Below are 22,283 nucleotides of genomic sequence, written 5' to 3' on the forward strand. Positions count from 1 at the left end.
GAACGATTTTTAGAATTATATCTTTATCGTTATCTTTATAGTTATCGTGCTTGGTGTGAACGGGCCTTAACAAGCTGTGGACACTGAGTGACTTGCCTGAGGTAAGTGAAATGCTACGTGGGATATTGTTTACAAGCTGTTTTACTGATGTCTTTCTGCCGTTGAAACACTGACTACGTTTACATGCAGCCAATTTTCGGGTTGTGGTCGGGTTAAGGTCACTATTCGGGTTTCCGAAACATTAGGAATAACCCGTTTACATGCGTGAGCAGAGAGAGTTTCTCCTGTATACATGGAACTGCAATATCCCGATGTAAACGGCGACGCACGGTTAGCGTCAAGACGTACGGACAACCTTAAGACGCAATATGCGTCATTTCCGATTCTTCTTCCTGTATCCAAAGACAACAACAACAACAGCAGCACGCGGATAATGAATAGGTCGGGGCAGATAGCGATCGCCTTTGTTTGCGATTTGGTGCTGGTACTGACCTCGCTTCAAAAGTATGCTGTGCTGCGTCTCGCCATGTTTACTTCCGGTATACTGCACGCAGGTTTTTGTATGCGCCGAGAAGTTCCTCTACTCAAAAGACCAAGATTCCTTGCCGCGAATAGAACATGCGCTGAACACAAATCACTATGGGGATATGCCGATGCGTGTTTACATGACCAAAAATTCGGGTTAGAAAAGGGGTACCCCAGGTATCATATCCCGGTTTTTAAAATCCGGTATATAAGCATATTCGGGTTTTTGCAGGTGTTTACATGGCCGTGCGCGACCGGGTTATTGCTAATATCCCGGTTTTGAACGGGTTATTGGCTGCATGTAAACGTAGTCACTGATTGAGCGATTAAACGAGATATAATACGTTATTATCTTATAAAGCGTACCGTACATTTAACCAGTTTCAATGTCAAAAATTTGCGACAAGATGATTGCTTGACAAGACCGGCAACACGACAAATCTGATGAATTTACGAAAGTTGCTCCGTCTTCGACTGCAAGAAGAACATGAGAAATATGCCAATAGAAGCTTGAAATGTCTCCTTGCTATTTTTTTCTCGATACATTCATAATCATTAGGCTACTTTTGCCAGTGCTTTGCGGCAAGCTTTATGTGTGCTGAGAGCAGGGCATATATCCCGCCCCCAATCAGCCTATATTCAATTCAATTCACATTTATTTGTTATAGCGCTTTTCACAATACATATCGTTTCAAAGCAACAATTTATTAATTTAAACCATGTATTAATTTAAGGCAGATACAATGAGTTCATTGAAGTAAAGAATGCAAGTTGTTAAATTATTAGGATATATAGAACATTTTTGAGTCTGTAAACAAAAAGTCAACAAACTGAAAAAATAAAACCAACGTTTTTTTTTTTTGGTAATGTAATCTTGTTAAAACGGACTTCATAAAATTGGTATAGAAAAAAGTATCACTCAGGAACTGGTATCGAAGTCAAGGTATCTGTATCGAATTTTTTTTAAGTGTGTGTGTGATATGTATGCATGCACAAAGTTTTTTTCTTTTTTTCTCTGTAAACTTTTTTTTTTTTTTATAAACAGTTTTTCCCACTGTAGTGTCTGCATTATACCTGCATTACAGTGTTGGACCTTTTCCCAGAGCCCTGCAGGGAAGTTATGTAGGTGACACCAGTACTCAGTCTGTTTGGCACTTCTATGGTGACAACCGTCACACTGTTTTGCTCTAACAATTCCTATTCCCCTAAATACGGAACGAGTCCCTTTGGTGATTGTGTCATCCACACTGCTGGGACCACTTCTCCATCAAGGCAGGAGTTCTGCTGGTGACCTTTCTTTCGTCTGGCACGCCCTTTGTGTGTCTCAACATGGAGAACAGCAATCAGGCTGTTGCATGCATGCTGAATCAGCTGACCTTTGCAGTCATGTGCCGTGCTGGTTCTGTTTTCATGCAAAAAACACTACTTCAGCACTCTATTAACTTTAGGATCACCGTACGTCCAAATCTAATCAAACACGTACGTCAATGCAGTCTATTTCACTAGGTCAAAAGCACCATGCACCTCATCCATAGTCAAAAGTGTCCTTCATACTCCGAATCTTGCATGTCATCATGGTACCCCTGTTCTCTGTCAAGTACTTTGCTTCCCTGACACTATTAACTTCCCCACATTTCTCTCATTCTGTCTCTCCTCATTCATGCAGTTGTATGTGGAAGTGGAGAGAGTCACTTTGTGTTCCCCCTGTGTAAAACTCTGCTGAGTGCACCTTGCTTTGGTAAATCTGAACACAAGCTATGCTGCAACTTTCAAAGCCTGAGTCTGCTCCCTTTCCGCAGCACTGCAGTATTCCAGCTCTCACGATACCAGCAGCCGGGTTACTGTATCACTTTAGCAATAATGAGCTGCCAACAGAAGCTAGCCTTTTTTCTCATTCTTACATAAAAGGTTTGATCAGTACTTTTTATCACTATTGATTTGAAGAACTAAAGATGTTAGAAGCAATGCTTTAAACTAAGATTTTTGATTCCTAAAATGCAGAGTGCAGACATATAAGACATGAAATATCAGAACATATTTTGTGATGTTTATTTTATTTTTTCCTTTTTATCCTCTCTCTACCATTTCTTATAGTAATGTTACCACAACTTTGACAGTTCACAATGAGCAGTATAAACGTTTTCTGGACATCAGACCTTTAAAAAATCCCAATTGGTGCTCAAGCATGATGGATGTGCCCTTATGTATAAATAAATGTCTTACAAAATCCATGGTGTGCCATAAAGCAGCATTGCCCCCCCCTTTAAAATAACTGTATGTTCCATTTTAACTGTAGATTTAAAGCTTTTTGGCACTTTCAGCTGTTTTTAGGAGTGATGAGTATCAGGGATGCATGAATATCAGAAGGTATGTTGAAAGATTCAGTACAACTTACCGAAGTCTGTATCATGTCTCATGTATTCTCTCAATCAGTGTTTCAAGATGTCAATAAAACAGCTTGTGAACAACGTCACTTAACATTGCATTTACCTTAGGAAAGTCATCCGATGTTCACAGTTTTTTAGTTAGCTATAAAAAAACACTAGAGAGGAGCTTATTTTCTGTTAATAGCTGGGTTTCAGTCACGTGATTATGATGACGCGCGAAATTCAGATGGAGGGCAGGGAGTGAAGAGCGCAATGGACGAGAAGTCCGTACTGTACTACTATACACGCTATTACAAGAGAAAGATATAAACAAAAAATCAAACCTATGTTGGACGTGATCCTTACGTTATGAAGAGGAGCGATTTTTCAACTGACTTGAAAGATTTTCCTGCCATCGAGGCGGTAGATATCAGCAACTACCTCGTCTTACACACATACTTTGACTTTACAAAGTTCGGAAATGTTAAACGTTACACTAACATAGCCACTTAAGTTGTATTAACTCACCTTTGACGAAGTGATCACTGCACACACGGGCATTTTCCCATTCGGTTCCTCCCGACCGCAGACGTAGGTTTGCAAGCCGTTTTCCCGGAGTTTTTCGGTCAATTTCTTGCATTCCCGTCCTTATGAACAACAACTTTTGGTAGACGATAAAAACTCCTCGTGGTTTGATCGATTTAAGTAACCATAAACGATAGGGGTGTAACGATATTTGAACCGAACCGAAAAACCGCGATACACCACCCACGATACGTATCGCGATACTCTCATGGCGAACCGAACACGCCCCGCCCCCTGCTGCCCCGCCCAGACCCGCCCAGACCCGTCATTGCACCTCATGTGTTATGTGTACACAACGAATACAGGGCTGTTGCCTAACCACCATTAACCACATATAATCGCAATAAGCTCAGTGTTTTGTTACTTTTGATAATAAGCAAGGTGTAATCTTTCAAATTATGTCTATTTGATCACGAAATGCAAACAATAAATGCCGTTTTGGCGCTCTTAGATGTGGCGTGACAGATATCACTGTATGCATGCGGCAGCGCGGAGCGCGATCATCTCTTCCTCAGTTACAGAATAAACATGAATGGACACCCGAAGGTATGTTGAAAGATACAGTATACTTACTGAAAGGCATCATAACTCGTGTAAACACTCAATCAGTGTTTCAACAGCGGAAATACGTCAATAAAACGCTTAGTTTTTCACATAGCTTTATATTTACCTCAGGCAAGTCATTCAGTGTCCACAGCTTGCTGGTTTGCTAACTCTTTCACTAAATAAATGCTATATATTAGCCTATATATTATATTTTACTTAACCTGTTTATGATATCTTGATTATTTAATGTATGTTTAAAATAGTTGTCATGAAAATAACAGCAACTGTGTAAATTATTATATAACGATAACAAATTAGAGTAAAAACATGTTAATGCAAAAATTGCCTTATGTGCAGTTTACATGTTTTCAGACAATTTGTTATTTGAGTGTTGATTATTATTATATCATTTAGGCTAAAAGTCTAGGCTCTGTTGTTAAGCTTTAATGTTATAGTAATGTGCAAGTAAGGGCTGTAGTTTACAGCATTAGCAGATAATTTTGTTATCCTTGAGAAACGTTTCCTTGTAATTGAATTAATTTAAAGACAAGGACACAATTTGTTAATTAAAGCACTGTTTAATAAAAAATAAAAGCAATTTTAGCTTTCTTAACCCCCCCACCCCACCGAAATGAACCGAACCGAACCGAACCGAGACCTCAAAACCGTGGGACGAACCGAACCATCAGGTTTGTGTATCGTTACACCCCTAATAAACGACGCAGAACATAGGCATTTTGAGTTTGTTATAGTGCTTTCTAAATACAGCAAATCACTTCCTGCCCTCCATTTGCATTTCGCGCCATGGCAACGCAGTGGAACAAGCTATTATGTTTAAATACATTTTCCATGAAGACAAGTGCTTATGAAAACTACCTTATAGGTGCAACAGAGTTGTATACAAACATTTCAGTTTTTATTTGGGTGTAATTATTATATCTGAAAATAAATAGCAGTTTAATATAATACCTTATATAGTTATATTATAGTGTACCAAATGAGAGGGTTCTCTGTATAGTTAGTTTGCAGCATTTGGGAGATTTTTTTTCCATAAGAAAAAAACTATCTATCGGTATCGGCTGAGAAATGTAATATCGGTGGATCTCTAATATAAAGCTTCGTATCACATTGAAGGTGATCTATTTATAGCCCATCTGAACAACATTATTTGCAACATGAGCACTTTGTCAGCCTGGGCTAATGAGGACTAACTCTTACGGTCACCTTGGGCTTTCCTCCTCGCAGTTACTCCACTGATGTGTGACCTCTCCTTCTCTTTACTACACTGCATACAGTGCCCTTCTCTCATGAGACACATCCATCCAGCGTTTCCAGCTTAGCATGATGGAAAGAGTGGGCAGGCGGCGTAAAATGAGTCTGGGAAATGGAAAGACCTTATTCCTGGTGTCAGAGCGCTGGTATGTGGAGATAGATAGGAGGGACAGTCACCTTGATAAGCAGTACAGAAGCACTCAATAATGTGTTCTTGCCGTGTCCTTTAGCAGCACTCGTGTAAGACTAATAAGTGCTGAAATATGAGGTGGTCGTAAAAAATGCGTGTGTGTGTGTGTGTGTTAAATGCAAAGGTGTTCGTTAGAACCTCATAAGGGCCAATAAACTCCTCCAGTTTGGAAACAGTGCATTTCGCCCTCCTACCTGGCTGGCCCTGTGCGGAGGAAGCTGTTCGATGCACTGAAACGGTCAGTGGAAACATGAAAGAATTATAAAATTATTACAAGCTGTTTTACTGATGTCTTTCCACCGTTGAAACACTGATTGAGCGATTACACGAGATATAATACGTTTCAGTAAGTTGTACTGTATCTTTCAACATATCTTTAGATGTTCATTCATGTTTATTAGGAAGAGATGATCATGTTCTCAAGAATTATTGACGACACTCTATATAACCAAAAGTATTTGCTGTTTGTTATTATTTCAATAAAGTAGCCTATAAGTTGACCATGCCATTTTTTTACAGTGCATGTAAACACTTAAATCGTTTCGAATAATATTTTGCTCTGGTTGGAAGTGGTGGTGTAGACCTGAAATAATCCGATCAACGGGGAAAAAATGAAGCATGTAAATGCTTGAATCTGACATTTCCTTAGTATAATTCAAAAATACCTTGCGGACATGCGCAGTACCATGATGCTTATGTTTACATGCTTTACTTCATATTAATGTGCGTATGTTTATTTACGCCTCATGTCTTATAAACTGGTTTTTGAAGGAGATTGAGTATTTATTAAACAGTTGCCAAAAAAGCTCTTCTGACTAATGTCAGCTTTCTTTATTTTTTCTCTGTATTACTTTCACTTCTCTCTTCTCTACCTTATACAGCCCTAGTTCCCTTTTTGTCTCTGTCTTACAATCATTATTTATCTGACTCTCTCTCTCTGTCACTGCCTTGCACTATGGTTACATACTCTTAATGCAATAGGAACACGGTCCCTTTTAGAAACACCTTAGCGAAGGCAGGACAGAAGGGTGTCAGAAAGCAGCCTGTCATTCACACTATCTGTAAGCCGTTTATTGCACTCCATGTGTGTGCAACGCGTTTAGTATATTATCAGCACGTATGTGATCTTAAAGGGATAGTTCAGCCCAAAATGTAAACTCTGTCAGTAATTACTCTCCCTCATGTTGTTCAAACCCGTAAGACTTTCGTTCATCTTCAGGACACAAATGAAGATATTTTTTATTAAATCTGAGAGCTGGATCACTCCTCCATAGGCTTCTTAAGGGATCGAAACTGGCCGGCCCAAAAGTTATTAAAGACATCGTTAAAATAGTCCGAGTGACTACAGCGGCTCAACCTTAACTTTATCAAGCGACGAGAATACTTTTTGTGCGCAAAAAAACAAACAAAAATAACGACTTTATTCAACTATTCTTTCCTTCTCTGTTGGCCTCGAGTGAGTTCACGTAGTGTAACAGCGCAGCGCTTCTAGGTTGTACGTCACGCATCACACACATGATCAGCGTCGGCCAATAGTGAGCCTGCGTGTAACGTGCAACACAGAAGCTTTGCGCAATATCACTACGTGACCTCACTCGAGGCCCACAGGGAAGTTAATGAATAGTTGAATAAAGTCGTTATTTTTGTTTGTTGTTTTGCACTTGATAAACTTAAGGTTGAGCCGCTGTAGTCACTCGGACTATTTTAACGATGTCTTTAATAACTTTTGGGCCGGCAAGTTTCGATCCCTTAAGAAGCCTATGGAGGAGTGATCCAGCTCTCAGATTTAATTAAAATATCTTAATTTGTGTTCTGAAGATGAACGAAAGTCTTACGGGGAACAACATGAGGGAGAGTAATTACTGACAGAATTTTCATTTTGGGGTGAACTATCCCTTTAACATACTAAACAAAACAACACTGTTTTGTAACTATTATGTTTTTGTTTGTTTTAAGAGTTACTCTGCTGTGAATGTGTAACTTTAACTAGGCCTACAATTGTTATATGAACAACCTAGTCAGTAATTGTACTGATTTAAGTATGCATTATACAATAACATTTCTCTATGAAAATTACTATGACTTGAAGTTCAGTAAGTGAGTCAGATGTTAATTCATTAATCGCTTTAGTGGATTCAATGACAAATTAGTTTGAGTGATTCAAACTGATAACTTGGGAGTTTATGAATCTTTTTGACCATCATTTAAAAAAAAAAAAATCATAATTTCCTACAGTTAATCAATCTACATTGGTTCAATCTTCATACAACCTCAATATTCAAGCAAAATATGATTTATTTTGCTCTGGCGCAGTAAATCCAGCAACTCAGCATTGTGTGACACTATCATTTCTTTGTATTATGGATTAGCTGCACAAACAAATTTCTTTGTTACAATCTGTTTTGGTGTATTGGCCATGTTCTACCCATCATTGTCATCATCATTTACCGTTGTGCAGAATCGCCCTCTAGTGGTGTTAATGCATTCTTACAGGGCAATTGCTGCAGTGCTGTTCAGATTTGTGTTGTATATTAATGCACTCTAGCATTTGCTGAACCTTTCATCTGCGTTTGTGTTTTTCAGAGGTCCTGTAAGGTGAGAGACAGACGTGTCGGTTGACAGGAGAGAGAGAGACCCCCTTGGCAGCCTGGCCACACCCCCCAATCTCCCGTTCCCCATGTATCCAGAATCGACCACAGACTCTCCCGCCCGCCTCTCTCTCAGGCAGACAGGCTCCCCAGGCATGGTCTACAGGTTTGTATGCACTCTCACACACACATTCACACCTGAACAGCTGCTCTGAAGCCACAGAGGTGTTATTAACCTCAGATTGTGCTGTTGCATCATTCATTTATGCTCATTTGTGTTTTCATTTATTTTTGGACTTCATCCTCGCTGCATAAACCATAAACTCAGGGTCTGAAAAATGAGCAAAAACTGATAAATGTGTTTGATGAACAACAGTTTATTAGCACTTTCCATATTTTTAAACAAAAAATCTTTTGTAAAATTACACTACTGGTCAAAAGTTTGGGGTTTGTAGGAATAAAAGAAAAAAGGTTTTTAAAAGATGTCTCTTGTGCTTACCAAGGCTGCAGTTAAAAACAGTAAAGTTACAAATTAAAACGACTGTTTTGTTTTAATATTTTCAAAATGTAATTTATTCCTGTGATCAAAGCTGAATTTTCAGCATCATTACTCCAGTCTTCAGTGAAATCACTCTAATATGATGATTTATTGCGGAAGACTTATTATTATCAATGTTGAAATCAGTTTCTCCTTCATATTTTGTGGTAATTTTTTCAGGATCCTTTTATGCATAGAAAGTTCAAATAACAACGGTTATTTCAAAATAGAAATCATTTGAGACATTATAAATGTCTTTGTCACTTTTAAGAAATTATTTGCATCTTTGCTGGATAAAAAGTATTAATTTCTTTTTAAAACAAATCTTCATGACCCTTTACTTTTGAACAGTAGTGTACATTTCATGGCTTTAAAGCATGACCAAGGGCTTTCAGTGTTGGACTTGTGTTTTTAGTTAGCCTAATAAGTTTCCCTGGGTTAGAGGGTATTATTTAAACAAACTTTCTGCACTTCATCAGGTTGAGTAAATAAAATTGAAAGAGTAACACTTATTTAGGAGAATTTGCAAGTCACCAGAGCTGCAGACTCTCTCAGAAACTCTGTGTGACTGTGTAGGACGCTCTGAGAAGTGTGACACAGATACACATGAAACACTCACACGTCATGCATAAATGTGTGACCTAGTTTTAGAGAGCAGATGAGAGTCTGAAAATGAGCCACACTGCAAAAGCACATATTGATTAGAAATAACAGGTTAAAGACATGTTATTATCATGTGAACTACCAAGTCAATTCTTATGTTGCCGCAGTACGGCTCATCTTACGTCAGCCACATTAGTTGTATTACAGTGATCATTTTTAGAAAGATGCATTTGCACCATTCAAAATCTGCTTTATCCCTTCTGCAGGGTCTGTGTATATGCAATTAATTATGTTCATCTAGCATAATGAGTGATTTAGACTGCAGTTCTGATAACTTATCTTAATCAGAGCCCTGCATTCATTTCACCATTGCTGGACACTTCCTGATGAATTTGCCATGATCTTCTGTGACTGCCAGTGTTTTGAACAGCAGGTGGCGCTGCAAGTTTGTTTCCACCTCAAGTGTAATTTCAAGCATTCATTAAACTTTAAAGCTTTAACATGTTTTTAATGTTTGTTAGCTGAAAATAATGTTTCTGACCAGACAAAATCCAAATTAGAGTGTTTGCAATAATCATTCAGCTTTCCATTACAGCTATTCATTTACAAATTTTAATTAATTCTTCTCAATAATTCTTAGATTTTTGATGATACCTAATGTTAACTAGGAAGAAAAAAATACTGTAAAATCAGCACAATGTGTTGTATGTTTACAAACAATGTTTACATTTGCAAGGCATAAAGCACATCTATATGATTAGCGAACATGTTAAATGTGACAGTTCAGAAACAGAAATAGTTGTTTTTTTTTAGCTTTAAGGGCATCTGTATGCAAACATACTCCGGAAACGAATAAAATCCCCTTATAGAAAATGAAGCAAAAATATTGATTACTCATGTTTCACTATTAGACTAAAAAGTCCAAAAAATATTGTTTTAATTTAAGGGGAAAAATCAGTAATGCTTTTTGGATCAATCTTTTAAATGTCAGATTTTTGCTGAATAACAAAAAATAGCATTGTGTTTTAATGTTGTGGTGTTCTTATTTTTGATGTCTGGCCATATTGTTCTTTCATTCTAGAAGTAAATTCTTCAAATTTCTTTCTTTATATCAGTGTTGAATCTATTTCTCTGAGCTCATGTTCATATGTCACTGCTAAAGCTGATACTGCACTTGCGTATATATGTGCATGTGTTTGTTTAATGGCCTCTCACTGTTCTTTCCCCTTTTGCCTGTAAGACTAAGCTTTCCTTTCGGTCTTGTCTATCTCTCTCTCTCTCTCTCTCTCTCTCTCTCTCTCTCTCTCTCTCTCTCTCTCTCTCTCTCTCTCTCTCTCTCTCTCTCTCTCTCTCTCTCTCTCTCTCTCTTCATGCTGCCCTCAGTGCGAGATATGGGAGCCCAAAACGGCAGCTGCAGTTTTACAGGTACCTCTTTTGTTTGCTGATTAATTAGCCATGGCCATCTGATACTGCATTCGTTTTCATCTGTTTTGGAAAGCACTTTCAAGTCATGGGTTCATTCTTAGTTTAGCTGCTCCTGATACCGGTGTGATTATGTCATCATTATACTTCTGAAAGCGCAAGGGAATAATATTCTAGTACGCGTGACTACAATGTTATTTGCTTGTAATGTTTAACAGCGGATAAATAATAAATGCGACATGTATTGTTGAATTACAATGGGATGAATTGAGACTAACTGGTGCTTAATATTGTTGTATACTTGTAAAAAGGGATAGTTTACATTCAGTGGGAACATCTAATCTCACTTGTAATCTGTGCATGTGTTTGAGTTGTATACCAGTCTACAGTACAGTGGTGTGTGTCAGAATAACGCTCACTAAGTAGTGTCCCTAACACAAAGCTCTTAGATTTAATTTCACTCCATGTAGAATTAAAACAGTGTTGCAGGTAAGTCATGGAGTTCAGGTTTCCTTGGCTGTGGAACACTTCTGAAACTCAAAGCAAGACAAACATGAGCCCAGAGAAGCAGTGAATGTTCAGTAATCTCATATGAGGAATCATATTTCATCCCAAATTCACACTTGGTTAGATATTTATGCCGGTGTGTGTTTTCTATTTAAACATATTCTATTTATTCTCTTGGCTTTACCAACACTTGTAGAGTGTGGTAATTTATTCTGAGCACTTTACAGGCTGTGTTATTTGGCAGACATGTTCTGTGAATATTGTCAGTGGCAACATCTTAAAGTTTGTTTTTTCAGGAACTATTTTATTTTTAGGAGCAATTTTTTTTATACATGCCAGCAATGAATATTGATAACTGGATTTTTTTTTTTAATTCATTTGTTTGGCAAAAAAAGAAAACTGGTTAAAGCAAATCATTTATTAGGTTCTTTGTTATAATAAAATAACATAGCCGAAAACCATTCAGCTTTCCATTTAAAGCTATTAATTCATGCACTTGAACCAATTTTAATAAATTCTTCCTAGTAATTCTTGCAATTTGGCAAAACCTAATGTTAACTAGCAAGAAACAATTACTGTAAAATCAGCAGAATTTACAATCCTGTTTAATACAACAAAGAATACCAAATGTTTACGCCTGTAAGGCATTAAAACACATTTACATGATTAGCGAACATGTTTTATGGTGACGTATAAGAAATCACCCAAAACACTGACACTGTCGCTGGGCCATCATTGTTGAGCCCTGAGCCAAAATTCATTGCACTTATTTGATGTGTATTTTCACACTAATTCACTAACTTAGTTTGCATGCTTTAAACGTTAACTATTCTAAAACCAGATATGGAGGTGCATAACTGTCAAGTCTTTATGACGTCTGAAAAAGCTGTACGAACACAATAATGGAGCAGATTTTGCATATGCAACATCCTCCCTGCTGATGGTATGAGCTCACCTGAAAGCAACCGCTTTATGCAGCTGCTGCTTTTAGCGATCAGATTGAACGCATCCCTTTTACCCTCATCTGCAGTGCACTTTTCTTCCTGTTTTAGTGAGGGATCATATTTTTATGGGTTGAAAAAAGGAGTTGTTTTGCTGATGGGTTCTTAAAACCCCTGCCTCCGTATAGCTCTGAGGCTAATGAGCACTCTATTGAATTTTGATTTCACAGCCTTTCACATTTTTGTCCTTTTAAGCTCAAAGTCTTTTAACGTCGCATCACACAGATCCGCTTGACAGGAATTGATCACCATGTTTCACGCTAACACACAGATAGAGTGATGGGAAAGGAAGATTACCTCATTTCAATCATTATTGTAGTGTGTTAATGGTTACCTTTTTTGTAGGTTTTGTTTTAATTGTGTTGTGTTATGTTTTGTGTCTTTTTTACGTGTATTGCACTCCTACAATTAACGCACATAGTACTGTATGAGGATAATATTGTGACTAGTTCTTTGAGAACCGAGATTGCGATGTGTTTTAACAGATTCAGTAAGTAAACTGGCTGTGACCGTTCGCTCTGTGGGATTTACTGCAGTCCTCCCTTTTAAATGGCACACCCCTCATTGCAGCACATAATGCAGTGACTTCAATGCAGTGTTTTGAGGTCTGAAAAATACCAATCTGAACGTACACTAAACTACAAATAAGCTACAGCATTTTTTAATCAAGGTAATGTTCATTTCTAAATATAATTCATTATTAGTTGATGATCATTTATACATCTTGAAATGTTAAAAATACATTAGTATATGTCAAAATGAACTTTGATTTGTTGATTTGTTTTTTAGTGTTATTGCATTAACTATATGTTATGTTAATGTATAGAACATTTATATAAAGCCCTTTAAAAAAAACACAACACTGCAATCTGAGCATAGCACTACCTCTCTGGAAGCAGTGAGAAAAACAAAAACACATAGTCCACTTAAAAGTCCAAATCAATGCAAAGACAATACTGCATTTCTAATAAAAGATGTACGTTGGCATATATCTGCATATAATGTGGAAGACTCATTTAGTTAACGAGTTGATATATATTCTAGCTCTTTATGAGGATTGAATCTGGTGATTTCCGGTAAGGGGGCTTCATTGATTTTCAGGATGAATGTTTTAACATTGGCTGTTGAACTTCTCTTTCACTTTCATTTAGGCCATTAAAGATGGATGTGCAAGTATCGTTTCATGTGTAGGTTAAAGTGTCTAAAGGCTGTCATGTGTGAACGGTGATGATGGTTGTTTACTTTTTGTAGAAGAATGCATTTTTGTCTGTTATTGTGTCTGTTTTGTACTTAATGCACTTTAGTTATCCGGAAATAGTGCTGAGGTCCAACTAATACTTAAGGATATTGGATTGTGCTAAAGTGGAACTATTGCAAGTGCACTTTAGGTACACTTTAAATATCTTGCATTTACAGTGATCACACTATCCTTATTAATAGGGATATTAAAACACATTTTAGGCTTAAAGGGATACTCCACTTTTTTTGGAAATAGGCTCATTTTACAACTCCCCCAGAGTTAAACTGTTGAGTTTTTGAATCCATTCAGCCGATCTCCGATTCTGGCGGTACCACTTTTAGCATAGCTTAGCATACATCATTGAAGTGGACAAGACCATTAGCATTTCTAAAAAAAAAAATGACCAAAGAGTTTAGATATTTTTCCTATTTAAAACTTGACTCTTCTGTAGTTACATCGTGCACTAAGACCGACGGAAAATGTAAAGTTGCGATTTTCTAGGCTGATATGGCTAGGAACTATACTCTCATTCCTGCGTAATAATCAAGAAACTTTACTGCCGTACCATGAGTGCAGCAGGCGCAATGATATGACGCAGGCGCTGCGTCATATCATTACGCCTACTAAGTGTGACTCTTTTTTTTACAACCCTTTAACAAATCAGAATCATCTCCTTGATTTTTTTGTGTGTTCATATAGGTAATACAACAAAAGTCACCAAGTTTCACCCCCATCCGATGAAGCAAAAAAATTAAACAATTCAAAACGTAAAAGTTTTCGGTCATTTTCGGACGAAGAAGCCCAGAGGGTTAAGAAATGTGCATTGTGCAATAAATAAGCACTCCAAATAAAGTTTAATTATAATATTTATATCAGTAAGTCTCAAGCGATATGTCAGTAAATATGTTAATGGGTTTGTAGTATACTTAAATAAACAGATTTTAAATACATTTTGGTATTGTTTTTTTTTTCACTAGGGGAGTTTTGGTATCTAGTCAGTGGAGAGTCATTCATGTTTTTATTATGTTTCTTGGATGAGTTATTTTTCTGTGAAGTCTAATGTTGAATATTTATACCTGGCATATTAATTTTTGCTAAAATGTGCTGCTTTTGATTTTTACTCTGATACGGCTGTGTCTGTGTTTTTCTGAAGATCCACAAGCTCACACAGGCATTATTAGTGCACTAAAATGCCTTTATCTATTATCACATGTGGATGGAACAACAATCAAAAGCTTTTAGTGCAAAAGCTTCTGTGAATAATTTAGACCAGATATTATTTGCTGCTGTTAGCAGAAACAAATTCCTCCCCCCTTGAATGACATAAATGGATTTCCTTCATGGAGTCGGCTGGAGTTAAAGGCGGGATGGGGGTTGGAGGATGAGGGCGATGCTCTCTTCTTCACTAATTGGTTTAGATGATGGCATGTAAGACACACCCAGTTTGGGTGGATCGCTGGATTGCTAGCAGCGGAGTTTAAAAGGGCAGATTGACATTCATATGTCTTGTTCATGAGCCGATCTCCAAGACCTCGGGTAAGTTTTAGCGCTTATTCTGTCTCTGGTGCGACTGCCCACTTGTGTGTGTGTGTGTGTGTGTGTGTGTGTGTGTCGGTCTGTTTTAAGGTGTTATTCTGCACGATGTCCTGTATAATAACAGGGACTGCATGGGTGCACCCCTTTAATTTTCATCCCGTACCTTCTTTTGCATTATGCTATTCTTATGCAATAGCTGTACTACTAGATGTAGTCTTTTAGTTCAGAGGATGTTTTTTGTTTTTTTTTTATACTCTTTGCGTATGGATGATCAGTTCTCTGCAGTAGTTGAGTGGTTTTTGCAGCACTGTACATCATTCAGTCAAGATTCATAGGATCAATACAGGCTTATGATAAAGAGCCTTCTGCACAGTGTACTATGGAGATGTTGGCAAGTTTTTGGTGGCAGACAGTTTTGCAAAGGGGCAAAAAAAATGGTATCTGGCATATATATAAATACTTTATATCACATTACGCAATACGTTAACGCATTAAAATTATTTATTTATTTATTGTTGTGCATGTATTAATTCTTTGTAGTAAATTACATTTTATCCTATCCCAGTTCAAGTTGTGTTCACACTGACAGAAATTAAATCTTTGGATTTTGCCTAGTGTCTGTACTTTTGACTGATAGCAGATGTTACTACTTCACTACAGTATCTGTATCACAGTTATTTTTCTTGCTATTATAATATTTTGAAATATTTTGAATTCGCTTTTATTTGTATGTTTTCAAGTATCATTTACATTTTTGTTGAAGTTTTAGTAATTTTGTTATGTGCTTTGTCATTAAAAAAAAAATCATATTCTTATTTGATTTAAATGTATTTTTATTTGAGTTTTATTCATTTTAGTACCTAAACTTAAACTTATTTGATTTCAGTAACATTTCTAATATTCATTTAAGTTTTTCATCTTATATTTACATTTTATTTCAATTAACAAAAACTATTTTTAATAGTTCTAGTTTTAGTTAACAGTAACAACACTTAATCAGGTGATTGATCACATGAGCTTCACTGTCTTTACTCCTATTGGTAGTTGCTGCATTCTGCATACCTCAAAACGCTGTCAGTGTAAATGTGTCTGTGTACCAAAAGACAGCACCATAAGCTCAAAACCCTTTTCATTAACCACTTGAATTTTTTAAATTTTTATTGGTACTTAGATGGATCGACAGGATTTGTTTTCTTTATTTCAGCTGATTGCTTTAAATGGTTAATCTAATCTTGAAAATGTAGAATAACCGAATAATTCAGAGCTGTTGCATCCTGGCAGTATAACCAGTTTTAAGTGAATCACTTTCCCTGGATACACATGAATGGTGTCACTTCCCTCCCAGACGACCTGCAATGCATGTCTGTACATCGCATGTGCAGTCTAGACTGATGGGTTTCTTGCATGTGCCTAATGTGTGTGTTTTGTATGCCCTCTGGTGTTTCCTCTTACCTGAGGCTCATAGCACCTGCCTGAACCCACCTGAGTCTTGCTCCTGTGCCATTGTATTGGTCAGGAAAGAGGCGGGACCGTCTCTGATTACAAGACGCATGGCCAGAGTTCTCTGCCACTGATAGCACAGACCTGTTTTGTTCCCTCCTCACCTGTGCTATTTAAGGCGATGCCTCAACCCAGCTCTCGGCTCAGTCTTGGTCCCAGTTTCCCAAGCCTGCTTGTGCTTGGTGCGTGTGTGTGCATGAGTGTGTAACTGGTGGCAGAATCAGACAGGTGCGAGAGCGTCTGTGAAAAGTGTGTGAGAGCGGGGTGGTAGGGGACGGGGCGTAATCATGTTTGCGGGTGGTGGGTATGCGGGGGGGACCGTTGGGCGCCGGAAATCCACTCTACCTTCCGAAAACCTGCAGATCCCCAAACCGGCGGGGGCGAGCGGCGTGCGTAAGAGCAGTAGTTGCAGCAGCGGAGGCAAGATGTTGTCCATGTCCTACAGCGAGAGTATTCGGAGCGGCATAAGCCGCTACCACTCGGACCAAGGTCTGAACCAGCCACCGAGGCAGACGGACCAGGCCGAACTCCAGCGGCTCAGGGAGCAAAGAGTCGCTGCCCAGATCAAGAACATGGAAGACTTCCTTAAGATGAACGGCCTGGCGCTGGAGGAGTGTGTATCGTACCAGACGGGCATGAAGTACAGGTAAGAAAGAAACGACGTATGCCATTGCGTCCACTGAACATTCGGACAGCGTAGTTTCTTATCGAAGTGCGTATTGAGCTCATTTTCTGATTCTTTTGTTTGGCACTTGATGGGAGTGATTTAGTTTCAGGAAGTTGTTCTGCTTGTGTCCGGTGTAAACACGGTAAACTTGTAGGCTGTTCATGGTTGCCCAACAACGTTGTAACTTGGTGCGGTATATATGTGTGGTCACAGTATGTTCACAAGCTTGCAACAGCTTGGAACATATTTGTAATGCATTACTGTTGTGGGGTTTTTGTTTCTAATAAAAGTTTTACATATAAAACAGAATATTTCTATTTAGCTTATTTTAGTTTAACTTACTTGAACTTAATTTAGTTTTAGTAATTCTAGTATTTCATCAAACTTATTTTATTTCAGTTAGTTGCCAGGTATATTTGCAATTTTATTTCTGTAATGTATTCCTGGTTTTTATTTCTATTAAAGGTTTTTGAATTTCTAGCTAAATTTATATAGTTTTCATATAGATTTTGTATACACTTACTGTGTCATTTTTGGACATACTGCCTAATACTAAAATGTCCAAATTGAAACTTTCAGCATGAAGTCCAAAGCAGAACTCTGCAGCACTGTGACTTTGGTGACTGTGGTCCATTTGCTCGTCTCAATGCGAGCAGCCACGGTTTATTTTCATCAACTAGGTCGCTGGCATATTTGCCCAACAATGAGGGAAGGGCATATCAATCTCTAAGGCGAGGTGGAGGAAAAAGTGCCCAGAGAGAGCATCATCTCAGCATGTGGCAAGATTGTCTTCTGTATTACGGGATTGATGGATTCTCAGCATCCTTGCTTCGGGTTAGGAAATTTATATGGATCTGTGTCAGCTCCCTGTTGCAGAAAAACTTTAGGGTTTTGAGTTTTTACTCATGCAGAATCATTGACAAGTGATGCTGCAGTATCCCGGCATGCATCAGGTAAAAACAGTACTTTTGGCATGATATGTTGAGTTGTTATGCAATGGATAGTGTTGTCATGTGCTGGTGTTTAGCTGTCTGGTGTTGTGTATCAGGGACAGCAGTCGGTCAGCGTGTCTATTGTGCTTTACTGTAACGCTCGCTCAGCCGACCGTTAACATCTGATCTGGTATCAGTTCTGAGAGCGGGGCTCGCATTACAAGGCATATGTTGGTTCTCCCATCATATTAAAAACAATGGGTCAGAGCACATACACATGATGAAAATTAGTGCCTTTGACAAAAAACACAGTTATCTCTATTGCACCTCCAAGGCCAGTGTCTTTTTGGCTGAAATGCAGTGGCTTCAGGGCTCGACTTTTTGCACATGATTGCTGGTATTACGCATAGCTTTACTCATTCCTGCAGGTTTCGCACTTAAAAGGCGGGAAATTCCCGCAAACATTTCTTCAATTAGCTTGTTGGTTTAAGGAGCAAATTAATCCACACAGATTATCAAATCAAATTAGTAATTTGAAAACTTTGTGAGACATAATTTCACAAACGGTGAGAGTGATTCAACGTTACCACGTCTTCTCTCTCGCTTTCAAAATGTGCACATGGCTTCACATCAACACATCGTCTGTTCAAGCGAGCTGCACGCTGCGCTATAAGACTTTTGCTTGTGTTTTGGGACAGAATTTTCATCGTTACTAAAGTTTATCATATGCACGACTTGTCAATTTTATTCAGTTCAAAATCATTCAGTAGTATGTTTGTTTGTTTATGTTTATTATTTAAATCCCCATTAGCTACTCCATTAAGCAGCAGCTATTATTCCTGGGGTCTTAACAATTTTTTAACAAAATATTAACATCAAGGCTGTACAACAATGAAGACAAATACAGAAGTGCACACAACATCATCTAAGACATCTAATTCACCCACACACAACACAGCACAACACATATACACTAAACATAACATAATATAACAATATAAGCTCTTCTATATACTAAATATTACCACTGTCCGGGTAAAACACAAAACGTTAGGTTTTGTTTGGGCTGATTCAGCATGTAGAATCGCTGGTGAGAGAGAGAGAGAGAGAGAGAGAACTCTGATTGGCTGTTCATTGTTCATTCACCAAGCACAAGAATAATGGCAAAACAGTGAATAAAGAAAAATGTGCACAAGAATAATGGCAAAACAGCGAGCAAAGAAGTCAAAACGGTACAGATAGAAGGCTGTTCTAAGTTTACATCATGTTACCTGAGTGTTCTTGGGCGAATATTTTAATAATATTAACAACATGAGCGGAGTGGAATAAAGAAAGTGATCAGCAGGATTGATATTCAAAACTGCTGTGTTTACGGTCTGTGTATCTGCAGCCTGCAGCATCGCTTTCTCTTTTTGAGTGTCGAATATAGATGGATATATCTGCAGAAAGACCGTTGTCTCATTTACACGCAGGCGCAGAACATGTATGCTAGTTGACAGTCGGCTGTAGTTCTCTCGGTGTGTTCAAGTGGAGCTTTTTTGCCCCAAATTGAGGCAACAACAACACAGTCGGCTTTCATCAGCGCTAGTTCTTTGGCGTCGGTTTGGTGTATCCCTTCCCTAAGAGGGGAATTCCTCCCCATTTTCCATAATGAAATTCAGGCACACTGGGCTGTTAGGGTTGTGCAGATAGATGATGATATCTTGTATCGATGATAGCTTGAGATATCGTCAAAGCGTCAGCTATTAAGAGGATTTGGAATTTCCAATTAATGTATTCAATTATTGTTAAATTAATATTAAAATTAATTTCATTGCGCATCACCTCATAACTGATGTGCTACAGGGATAATAAGAGATTAGATAGATTAGCTTACTTCTCATTGAAAATGTTTTAAAAACATTTAATTACATATTATTCAATGAATGATGTTATTAAAATTAAATAAATTGTAATTTAAAAAATAGTAGCGGTCTATAATAGGCCTGAACACTTCAATAATCAGTCATCAATGACAATTAAGTGCAGCTTTATTTCAAACACAGACTTTCAAAAGCAAGTTGTTTAACATTAAAATACTTTAAAAAAAAAAAATCCAATACTTACGAGACTGTTATATACAGTTATCAGCAAATGTAGTAGATTCATCTTTCGTCGTCTCTGAGAGAATATGCGCTGTTAATGCAGTGTCAGATGCCGAAAGCTTGGTCAGTTTTTACTTTCACTTTTTATAGTGAATAATTGAATGTGGTTCGAGACTTCTTCACTACCATAAATCTCACGCAAAGTTTGCACATTGCTTGTGTGATATCCACTGGCTCGCCTTCATGGTTAAAAACGGAAACATTTACAATATTGCGACATGACATTTTTCTTTATCAAAATTTCATCTTTGCTCACAAAATGATGACCTATGATTCACATTTCACGTGCATCATTTCCCTTGATAATAAAAGTAAGTATAATTAAGTGAATGAGTAAATAAACAGGTAAATTAATGATCCAATAAATTAGCAAATATGACAAAGTTAAAATCCCCCCCCACACACACACACACACTCCGAAGATAATATCATGTATCAGTGATCTCACACGCTGACGCAACAGGATTTGACTATGAGTGTCGCCCAACACTAGTGTCTGTATTGAATGACAGGTTTTGTCAGTATTTGCATTTGCTTAAATTCTTCTCTTGAAACCATTTTGTGCTCTTAGACACCTAAGATTTAAATGATTTTATTAGATGCCCTGTTGTCACTAACAGAGGGGAGTATCTTCCATCATTCCTTGATCTTCAATACAAGCTGCACCCGGATCAGGCAGAAACATGCATTTCCGATCACTCTCATCACTAATTCAAGGATGGAGGGATAGACACTGAAGCTGCGAAAGAGAATGCCTCTCATGCCTTACTGTATGTCTCCTTAAGCCAGACAATATGGTACTTGTGTAACATCAGTACTTACTAGGTTAACACGGGCAGATCTGTTATCAGTGTGCACAAGATTGGGCTTTGATTGCAGCGCACTTAAGTTTGACAGTAGGGTGAGTAGCCCATGCATCCCAAATCTGCTTTATTTATTTCACTTGCCTTAAAACAAAAGGCTGAATTTCAGTGTGCACATTAGCCTTATATATATATATATATATATATATATATATTATATATATATATACATTACCACTGCATAGTCAAGCAGCCTAATATACCCGCTGTCGTCTGTGTTATTAATGTTAATCAGACAACAAAAGAGAGAAAACCTTTCACTGCTCTTGACTGAATCACTTTTGCAACTTTAATGAGAATAAATGTATGCTTTTAATTCACACAGTGAAGACTATGCAGTGTTTTTTTATACATATGATTACTTTATACAATTTATGTAGTAGGCCTATTTCTTATTTATAGTGCTTGAAGTTTTTTTGGGTAGGTCTGTTTCATTTGTGTCTTTGTTCTATTGTAGTTTGTTTTCATATGCTTGTAATTTAGTTTCTTTATTCTTTTTTATCACTGTTTACGTGTCTGTAGTAAGCTTGAGTTTTTTTTATTTATTAGTCTATTCGGTTTTTGTGGTATTGAAAATGGTGACAAGAATTATGACATTTCAATGGTATAAAATATTTTAATATCATTAAAAACCTTATTTAAAGCAAAAATAACTATATTGTGATATATATATCGTTATTGTGAAATAATATTGCCCACCCCTACTTTGTGTGATCATCTAATCGCAACGATTGTGTTGTAAATATGTAAATATATAGTCTAATGTGCTGCATGTTTCAGAGTGGAGTACAGCACTGTTTGTTTCGATAAGATATTTCTTTAATCAACGTAATAAAAATGTTAATTATAGTAGATGGTGGGGGTATTCTTTCTTTTTTTGTCTTTAGCTGATCACATGCATGTAATATGAATGTTGAAATTCACCCTTTGTACTCCATTTTGTAAATTGTAAGCAAATAATTGTATCTTTGTTGTGCCCTGCATGTTGTTGTGTTAGAGTTGAAGGTGTATAACCTAAATGTTTAAGGTGATACGTAGAACACACTCTCCTCTCCTTGACATGCATCCGCCAGGGCAGCACTCAGTGGAATTACGTTTGACCCACAAAAAGCGATTTCCTTACACCTGCTAAAAAACACCATCAGCTGTTACATTTCAAACTCCAATTTCCTTCCCAGACATTCATAGTATGTTTACAGTGCATGCACAAACAATTTTATTGAATTTCCTCTAACTGCTTAATCTTAAGTCTTCAGTT

At 37.5% G+C, this 22,283-nt stretch overlaps 1 protein-coding gene across 5 annotated transcripts in view; it reads left to right on the plus strand.

Annotated features, from left to right (window-relative positions):
- kcnab2a (potassium voltage-gated channel subfamily A regulatory beta subunit 2a) overlaps positions 1 to 22,283 on the plus strand; it is a 90,276-nt gene that overhangs the window by 17,364 nt on the left and 50,629 nt on the right. For 2 of the 5 annotated variants that reach the window (XR_008807478.1, XM_056255330.1), the window contains exons 1-2: positions 14,817 to 14,919; positions 16,782 to 17,065. Coding sequence is in view for 4 of the 5 variants with exons in the window: in XM_056255330.1 (XP_056111305.1) it covers positions 14,896 to 14,919; positions 16,782 to 17,065 (308 nt within the window). In the remaining variant the exon portion in view is untranslated. Of the gene's footprint in view, positions 1 to 8,067; positions 8,239 to 10,596; positions 10,639 to 14,816; positions 14,920 to 16,781; positions 17,066 to 22,283 lie in introns of those variants that run through there. The other 3 variants (XM_056255328.1, XM_056255326.1, XM_056255329.1) reach the window with 3 other exon arrangements.

The sequence above is a fragment of the Rhinichthys klamathensis genome, unplaced genomic scaffold, assembly GCF_029890125.1.
Source record: "Rhinichthys klamathensis goyatoka isolate OS25496 unplaced genomic scaffold, OSU_Roscu_1.1 h1tg000120l_1, whole genome shotgun sequence".
Lineage (NCBI taxonomy): Eukaryota > Metazoa > Chordata > Actinopteri > Cypriniformes > Leuciscidae > Rhinichthys > Rhinichthys klamathensis.